General features: G+C 41.0%; 1 protein-coding gene across 1 annotated transcript in view; it reads left to right on the top strand.

The window, feature by feature from the left end:
• crlf3 (cytokine receptor-like factor 3) overlaps positions 1-9528 on the top strand; it is a 13810-nt gene extending 4282 nt beyond the window's left edge. The window contains exons 2-9 of the mRNA XM_007565018.2: positions 392-519; positions 3602-3809; positions 4034-4121; positions 4197-4374; positions 4466-4694; positions 5396-5534; positions 6330-6442; positions 7002-9528. Coding sequence (XP_007565080.1) covers positions 403-519; positions 3602-3809; positions 4034-4121; positions 4197-4374; positions 4466-4694; positions 5396-5534; positions 6330-6442; positions 7002-7267 — 1338 coding nt within the window. The 5' untranslated portion in view covers positions 392-402 and the 3' untranslated portion in view covers positions 7268-9528. The remainder of the gene's footprint in view (positions 1-391; positions 520-3601; positions 3810-4033; positions 4122-4196; positions 4375-4465; positions 4695-5395; positions 5535-6329; positions 6443-7001) is intronic.
• The last annotated feature ends 153 nt before the right edge of the window (positions 9529-9681 follow it).

Here is a 9681-nt window from a genome sequence, read left to right as displayed (position 1 = left end):
CAGTGTTTTGTTGTTATTCCAGTGTTTTGTTGTTATTCCAGTGTTTTGTTGTTATTCCAGTGTTTTGTTGTTATTCCAGTGTTTTGTTGTTATTCCAGTGTTTTGTTGTTATTCTAGTGATCGTTTTGTTGTAATCTTCCAGCTGTTTTAATATTATGGTAGAAACAGTCTCAGTTTTCTGCTCCTCCATTGTCTCTCTGTTCCTGTGGTCATGCAGTCACAACAGCAATGCAGTCAGAAATGCAGCGAATATGAAACCGGTTATTCTGGACAATCAGATCTGCTGTCTGACATTTTGCTGCTCTCCTCTCACCGACGTCGCTCTGCCGTTTTCTCTCTCCTGGCTCCATTGTTTTTCCGTTTTTAATAAAAATCTGTTTTTCTCCGTCAGGAGGCGGGAGGATGTCTGTGGAGGTGGACTTGCTGCTGCAGGAGGCGAAGGAGAGCATCGAGGCGGCGCAGAACTACCGCAGCGAGCTGCAGCAGCGGCTGCAGGGCCTCAACCAGGCGCGCAAACAGGTACCGCCCTCCCCGTGTTTACGCCCTGGGGTGAGAGCCGCCGCCGGCTGCCCAACGTCATCACAGCTCAAACTAACAAAAACTGAAATTCAGAAAACATTTTCCTTAATTGAAATGAATAAAAAAGCAGTAATTAATGGAGAAATATTAAGTAACTGTAACTACATGGTGCAATTAAACTAAAACTAAAGTATACTGAAATTATAGACATAACATCCTTTGGTTTTGTGTTTATGAATCTATTTATTAGCCCTTCAAACCAATACGAAATTGATTTTTTATTCTCCTAATTTTAAATAATTAGGAGAAAACAAAATATTCAACTAATAAAAACTAAAACTAAGCAATACTTAACTATTAGAAACTAAACTACAACTAAACAATATTTAACTAAACTAAAACTAAACTATATTTTTGCTAATAATAACTAATAAAAGCTAGCCAACACACTCTAAAAACTAATAAAACTAACTGATTAGTGAAACTAAAAGTCACAGTGAAGCTAAAGGAAAGTCTGGACCCGTTCCGACCCCTGCAGGCCGATCCCAGAGTTTTCTCAGGAGTCGGTTTTCTGCTGGATCTCTTCCTTCCCCTGCTGTTGAGTTTTAGCGTCCAGCTGCTCACTAGTAAACAATGCAGCCATTTCCTGTTTCTGCTGAGCAGCTGAGAGGAGAGATGACAGGAAGAAAAACGAGAAACAAGAAGCATGTCTGCTCCAAACTCAAAGGTTAAAGACAAACCAGTCCTGATGTTTGCAGAAAACAAACATTTTATATTATATAGCAAATATTCTTGTTATCAGTTGGAAAAAATGGAACAACATTTGATAATTTCTGACACCAATTAAGTCAGGATTTTGATCGCTCTTTCTAATAAATTAATCATAAGCAGATCTGGGTGCAGCAAAGTCGGTTTTTGGGTAAAAATCACCAGATAAATGTGGAACTTGCAAGAAAATGCAAAAAGTCTGAATATTTAAAATCAATTATCGTTGATGTTGCATAAAATCTCCATCTTTAGTATTATTTTTAAAATTAAAATTAGACATTTTAAAAATATATTTTTCCATATTTTTTATTACAAAAATGTACTAAATTAAATAAATATTAAAAAAATGTATAAAATAATTTTAAAAGTTTCCGCTTTTTTTTTACTTTAAAAAGTCTGTATCAAGCAGCTTCTGGGGAGCAGATTAGCATGTAGCATGTAGCACGTAGCACAGCACCACCGTGGTGGCAGTAGTCGGATCTGCTCTGTTCTGATTGGTTAATCAATTTGCTGGTTAAATTGTTGCTGTTTTGGAGAATTATTCTTCTATTTTAACTTTTAGACAGTTGTTATGATGCGTAACCGTGGCGACGCATTATCTACAACTAGGTTCATCTCAAAAGCTTGAATAGTACCTGAACTTTGACCCCAAATCCCAGAGGAGGTGAAATGGAGGGTTCACAGAAAGCAGAGCAGAGAGGGAGAAGTTCAACCTGTCTCTTATCCCCAACTCCAACGTCTCTAATCGTACGGACAGACAGAGATTTAAAGACAAGCAGCACAAGCAAAGGAGGTGGATTAGCAGAGCTGCTAGCAACTGATACAGCTGTTTACAAAAGCTTTAGTCAGAGGCCTCTTCAGATTTGTTGCAGCACTGACTGCTACTGGAGATAAATTCTTTCAAGATTAAATTTCTCTGTTGGATCAATGAAGTTTTTTATTGGCTTGTTTTTCTGCTGCTGTTGGAGGAAAAACCTGGAAAATAAGGGTTTCAGCAGCATGTGAGGACATGTAGGGAGAAGATAACCTCGAAGCCTGCAGACGAATGATTCATGTGATCCCAGTTTGTGTCCCAACGTTCCCAGCGTTCCCATGACACAGACAGCAGGAAACACAAACCCGCAGTGAGAGTGGGGCTTGCAGGAGATAGCAGGATGTTTGGGATCCAGGACAATCTTATCAGCTCCATCGCAGGAGGAGGAGTCCAAACATTTTTGGAAAACTATTCCTGCATTGTCTGACAAAGTTTTCTGGAAAAAGTCGGTGTGTGTTTCCACTTTCTGTCACGGCCTCCATGTTTTATCTGCTGCTGTCAATCAGACTTCCGCTTCCTGTCTCTGCTCGCGTTGTGAAATCCCTCCGACTTCGCTCTCTCTATGTGTGTGTGTGTGTGTGCATGCGTGTGCGTGTGTGTGTGTGTGCGTGTGTGTGTGAACAAGAGGAACTGAAACATGGTTTACTCTTCGACTTCCTGACCAGCTACTGGTGTAACAGGCTGGGATTTTAGCTGCATGTCCAATTCAGATATGATTATAGATAAATAAAAATAAGAAATAAAATTAGAATAATAAAATTAATTTTTAAAAAACAATTGAAGAATTAATAAAAATTACTTAATTTTAAAAAAATAAAAAATTAATCTGACCCTGCAATGAATATTTTTTATTAACTACTAAATACAAAATGAAATACTTTTACTGAAAAATTAATGGAATTAATTTAATTTTTAAATATTATTTAATTCACCGTATTAAAAAATTGCCACCTTCTGCAGATTTTTCCTTTTTTTTTTTACACATATTGAAATTAAAAAATACTTTATTGATCCCAAAGAGAAAATAAATGTTGTGTAAGTCATATTAAGTCAAATTGAGTTATTGTAGATAGTGATGCCTGTGTTACAAATACATTAAAATATGTATTTTGCAATAAAAGTATTCATTAAGTGAATGTAAATTCATTACTTTACATAAATAATATTGTGACTTTCTTCTCATTTGACTTTTGTTCTGGTAAAACTGCATTTCATTCTAGTATCATGTATATCAAAAATTGGTCTTTTTTGAGACTGTATACTCCAGTTAATAATTAATCGATTGGTAAATTAGTTGACGATTCATCACGATTAATCGATTCATCGCTAGTTTAGATACATCTTAGCACAGAGCCAAAGTGGGGAAAAATATCAGCATTTACTAGAGAAGCAACTTCAGCTTTCACTCAATGGTTTAAATGTTCCAATGTCCTAGTCAAAGTCCCTCCAGGCCTGATTGAAATGCCATGATGTGACTACATGTGGCGTCCTCTTCCTCAGATCCGGGGCAGCTCCGGCCAGGCTCGCGAGGCCCTCAAGAGGCACTTCACGGAACTGCAGGCGGCGGCCGGCCGCTTGCTGTCGGAGCGGCTGGCCGGCCTGCTGGCCGAGGTCGACGCCATCGAGGCCGACAGCATCAAGCCTCTGGACGACTGCCAGAGCCTCATCGAGCACGGCGTGGGGCAGGCCGACGAGCTGCTGAGAGAGGGTGGGTTTGATTCAAACAGTTAATCAATCAATCAATTAACCCCATGATACAATGAAACGACCCCAGTAATTTCCATTTGCATGATTTATCGTTTTTCTCCTTCTACCAAAAACTGGATGATAAAATGCTTCAGTCTGGTGCTTCGGTCTTAACTAGCCCTTTTTTTGGAGGACAGTTTTGCTTGTTTATTTTTATGTGTTCATGATTATAATGACTGTCTGCAGGAGAAGCTGCTCTGCGCTGCGGTCTGGGAGAGAAGGAGGACAAACTGGGCAGCTTCACGAAGAAAGCCATGCACATCCAGCTGGACAGGTAGTGGAGAAAACGCTCTGCGCCGCTGCGGCATCGATCCGGCATTGCTGCAGCTGATTTCTGTGTGTTTTCCAGCCTTCCCGAGGTCCCGGCTCTGGTGGACGTCCCGTTTGTTTCGGCCCAACTGGACGACTCCGTCCTCAACCTGCTGAGGGACAAAGTGTCCCGCCACGGCGCCGTCTCCTCCCATCCGCCCGTCCAGATAGAGGAGCTACAGGAGCGGCCGGGCGGCATCCTGGTCCGCTGGTGCAAGGTCGGCATGGCAACGCTCCAGAAAAATAAAAAACTTTTCAATGTGAAACTGATTTTTATTTTTTTTAATATCTGTACGTCCTGATTTGCAGGTGGATGAGGACTTTGCTGCTGCAGATTACCGGCTGCAGTACCGGCGGTCGGGCAGCGGGGGGAGCCAGTACGAGGACGCCTACATCGGCCGGGACTGCGAGTTCCTGGTTCTGCATCTGGACCCGCACTCGGACCACCTGTTCCGGGTCAGCGCCCGGGGCGAGGGCCGCACTGAGTGGAGCCCCTGGAGCGTCCCGCAGACGGGCTACACCACCCTGGCTCCGCACGGTACGGGGCTCCGGTTCTGACCCGGTTCTCATTTGGAGAAAGGGAAGGATGGACAGACGCTCTGAGTTATAGTGCCACTGCTGTGATGATTCTGAACTGAATCATCCATCCATCCGAATCCATCCATCCATCCATTTTCTGAACACCCTTGTCCCTCAGTGGGGTCGGGAGGGGTGCTGGTGCCTATCTCCAGCTAACGTTCCGGGCGAGAGGCGGGGTACATCCTGGACAGGTCGCCAGTCTGTCGCAGTCCATCCGAATCCCAAATTTAAATTCTTCTTTTGTTTCTTCTGCTTCTCAGTTAAATCAGTTCAGTTTTAAACCAGCAGGGGGCAGCAGTGACTGAACTGTAACGACGCTTTACAAACAAAACGTTCCTGATCGACTCTCACAGTTGATCAGGAACTGTGATCAGTTGTTCCTGATACGTCAGTTGGAAAACGTACACGTGACGTTTTCTTCTCTTCTGCAAACTGAAAATCAAGAAATTAAGAGAAAAATGCTTTGAAGCTTTTAGTTTTACTAACTGGAGGAAGTCTAGTCAACATGTTGGGTGAAGGAAACCCAAACTGTTCTGCTGCGTAGCTGACCATTGGTCCGATTAGGGAAGTAAACCTGCCGCTGACCTGCTGCTGACAGACGAGTGTTAAATACCGCAGTAGCGTCCAGAGGCCCAGGTTGGATCTGTTGTTTTTCTGCAGAGTGGCGTTCGGGGACCGAGGGCTACATCCTCAGCAGCAGGAAGAACATCGCCCTGCGTAACGACTCCGCCCAGAGCCGCTGCGCCGTCCTGTACTCCAACGCCCCCACCTACTTCTGCGGCCAGACACTCACCTTCAAGTACGTCACACACAAACACATCGTAGCGCTGCAGAATGTTGCTCTATAGAAATGTTACAGCGCGACGTCACATGTGCAAAAAACTGCTTGCTAACGATGACCATCATTGGTTTCAGCTGCCAACTTGTCAACATAACATGCTAAATATTAAATGTACACGTTACGCTAATTGTCAACACTACAACAACGAGATAACGAGGTCAGGAAAACAATTTTAATAAAAAAAAAACTAGTGACTAAGAGGGCATCAGGTCAGTTATGCTAGCTTGACTTTGACAATCTTAACATGTAGATGTGCTGCATAATTCTGTGTTTTGGGTCTGTTAGAAAAAAAGGCGACCAGTACCAACGTTGACAGATCCTCTGTAGAGCAGATGTTTCAGTTAGCTAATCTACCAACGCTGTGTCAGATTAACTAATAGCAGTTGTAGCTAATCTACCACAGCGATCGCTAATTAATAATCACAATATAAACATCAAGCCTGAAAACATAAAACTGTAACAGATTGAATGTTTTGTTCTCTGTGTGTTTTTTGGTGTTGAATCCTGATACACTAGGGGGCTGTTGTCAGTCAGTTGCTATGGCAACAACTTTGTGTGCAGCTTATCGGACACAGAGCGATTAAAAAAAAGAATATGAATCACTTTGAGTTGTTTATTAATGATTTTTCTGTGTCGAAGATCAAGGATTCATTTTGTTAATGAAAATGTTTCCACCCCCTTACAGCGCAGCTGTGATCGGCAGGTAGAAAGAATATTTTTTAGCTTTTATAACCAGCCTGTTTGTGCTTACAGGATCTCTGCAGCTGGCCAGATGGATCGGCTGGACAGCCTGGGAGTTTGCATCGACACTCAGAGCGGAGACGAGTCGCTGCAGAGAGACCAAGCTGTCTGCATCTCCACCAACGGTTCGCTCACTTTACAAACACCCTACAAGAAAAAACTGCCAGGGCTGCAATGGTTCTGGGTTTTTCATTATGGTTTTACGGGGGGTTTTGCTAGCTATTATTAGTTAAACACCGTTTAGCAGAGGTGTCTGATAGGCATATTTTGGTATCAATATGATGCCAAGTAAATATAGAGCCAGTATCGCCAATACTAATGCTTATTATGCAAGTATAATAAGTAAAAATATACTTATTAAATGTTATTGATGAGACATTTCATAACTCAGCATTTAGTTATATTGTAGTTTACCTTGTCTCTGTTGTGGAATGTAACTACTAACATAAAAAGATAGTAAAGATAGTACAGTAATAAAAATCATATGATGGTGAATTGAAACGCTTTTCTAGCTAAATTCTGCTGGCAAAGTTTGAAAACCTAGCTTGAATATTACTGTAGAAAAATGTATGAACCCTGATTTATAGAGAACTGGAGTCAGGAAATATTATTTACTTATTATAAAAGATTTATTGCTGCAAAGTCCCCCACCAGTTACAGATCTTTCATGTTTCTGCCCTCCAGGCGCCGTTTTCGTCAACGGCAAAGAGATGACCAATCAGCTTCCGGCCATCACCGTGGGCTCGGCCGTGACCTTTGACATGGAGGTGGTCAATCTGCTACCCGTCAGCAACAACAACCTGAGCGAGGGCGGCCATTTTAAGCTGCGAGTGACGATCGGCTCCGGGAACCGGGAGGTGGTGTTCGACTGGCTGGTGGACCAGGCGGTGGACTGCCTCTTCTTCGGCTGCTCCTTCGTCCACTCTGGCTGGAAAGTTCTCGTGTTTTAGGAAAATTAATCCTCCGATTGCCACCGCTACCTGCAACGCAACTTTCCACCATCCAACAAAGTTTTCAGGGGAAAAAAACAAAGGAATATTTGTCTTTTGATCATGACCATCATGACAACGCGGCTGACTATCAAACATGTTTGCTTGGATCTGCAGGTTTCCTTCAAATGAAATTCAATAAAACTTTTCACTGTAGCAGCAGTTTAAGCACATTTCTAAACAAGTACTTAAAAACGAAAGCAATGAAGCCCTGTGACAGCTTTTAGTAATCTTACATTTTATTTGCTTTTTGTCTTAGCTGGTTAAAATCTGATTTAAAGAAAGAATGCATCAGGGAGCCTATAAAGAGAAATTTAACTCACGTATTTATTACCTTTGCTGAGAGGTAATCTGACTCATGAAAGGGGGAATTGTAGTGGGCCTAATAATCAGCCCTGAGGGATCCCATGATGAATTGGAGGAAAAAGTGTGTTTTTATTCTCCCTCGGCTCCATTTTACAGTTTATCCAGATGAGTCTGAACTCCTCCTGAGGTTAAAGTCCAAATTTAGGGGCTGCGTCCTTTGAAAGCCACATTTGAAGGTCAAAGCAACGCAATCAGTTTTATTTTTTATTATAAAATTTTAATTTATGATTTTTTGGGGCCTACAAAGTGGGGAAATTCAGTATGCATTTTCTAATTCATTTTTACATTTTTTTATGTTGACATACTAAGCAGAAGAGTTCAGTTTACTTTCACATGAATTTTTTTGTGGTTCACAAAGTAGGAGAAAAGTTACGTTTTTTTTTTTTACTACCTTTTATTTTTTATATTAGTATTAAAAGTTGTCTGTACAAAAATTGTAATCACAAACCGGTTGAGCTGTTGTAATTTGCATAGACATGTTTAATTATAATTGAATTAATTCAAAAGGATTACATTAAAAGAAAAACTTCAACAGAAAAAAACACTTCGGTGAAATGGCGAAATCTAGAGTTTCATTGTATGTGAAGAAATGCTGATTTAACACGTCACGGTTGCTAGGCGACCTGACATGCGCAGAGGGAAGGGCGGGAATTTCGCAGCGTCTCCATTCTGGTGTTCGTGGTGAACGAAGGACGCAATCCCAAGATTTGAACAAGTCGGATGCTCTGCGCTTCCTCTTCTCGTTTTAATCACAGAACCGCCTTAGAAAATTGATTAATAGAGAAAAACAACTGATAAAGATTTAAGTGGAGCAGAAATTTAGTTTCATTGTACGTGAAGAAATGCTGATTTATCTGAGAAATTAGGTCTGTCCTGATGACTTTGTAGTTGCAGCGGTGATTTTTCTGTTATTTTATTCCAGATCCTTCTCACTGAGTGGGTTGTTGTTGTTTACAGGTTTTGTTGAGACTTTTTAAAAGTATATTAATCTATGCAATTAATTAGTTTTACCACAGAAGCAGCTTCACAGCTCGAGGGATGTTTTAAATAATTTTGCTCACTGTGAATGTCGCACACACTCTTTGCCACCTAAAAGCAGCAGTTACATTTTTCACTAAATTAATCTTTGCTTCTAAAGCATCTTGAATGCCAGAATAATGAGCTTTGAGAAAATATGTTTTCTATTAATCTAGGAGTGAAACTGTCGTGTTAATTTCAGACTGTGGAGCTCGTTCACCTGACGCTGATTTTTGAGCCAAAAACCTTCACGTTAAAATGTCTTTTGCCTTTTTGTCCCTCTATAGAGTTGGAGAAAAATGCCAAACTGGTTCTTAAAAGCATAAAATATCCATGAATTACGACTTTTGTGACAATCCCGACAGTATTCACACCACCGGGTTCATATCGCCACCGTAGTTCATTCACCTCAGTCTGATCTTTTTCTGTGAATTTCTTAAACCTCTTTCTCAATCTGTAGGTCAAAGAAAAAAAAGTGTGTTGTATTTATGTGTACTTGTACTCACATGTAGCAGTTTAAATGAGGATCCTGCACACGTCTGGGACTGAACCATAGGAAGGCTTCGATGCTGGATGACAACAAACGAACTTTTTCCAGTTGCCTAAAATCCTAATTTATCTGTGGATGTTTTCTTTATCCTCGCTGAGGACAACTGGAGCCGGAAACGGGTTCAGTTGATGGTACAAATGTCCTGAAATCAACCAACAGAACCTCAGAAATGAAAAACAAAACTTCCCTCTGTACGGGAGGAAGGTGAAATGGCGACACCTCGTGGTCAAAACTGTGCATTGCATCGGTGTTCACACTTTGGATCAATAAAAAAAATAAAAAAACTTTCTGCTGTTCATTTTGTGCTACTTGAAAATAAATTTCTGGTTTCATGCAAATGTGGAATTTACATCTTAAATAAAAAAAACTACATTTTAACTTCAATTAGTTTGCTAGCTTACTGCTAACAAGTTTAGTTTATGAATGGAAAACTTTAGGTTTG

Source organism: Poecilia formosa, unplaced genomic scaffold (genome assembly GCF_000485575.1).
Source record: "Poecilia formosa unplaced genomic scaffold, Poecilia_formosa-5.1.2 Scaffold170, whole genome shotgun sequence".
NCBI lineage: Eukaryota > Metazoa > Chordata > Actinopteri > Cyprinodontiformes > Poeciliidae > Poecilia > Poecilia formosa.
The sequence above is the reverse complement of the archived record's forward strand: the minus strand, read 5'-3'. Positions and strand labels throughout refer to the sequence as shown.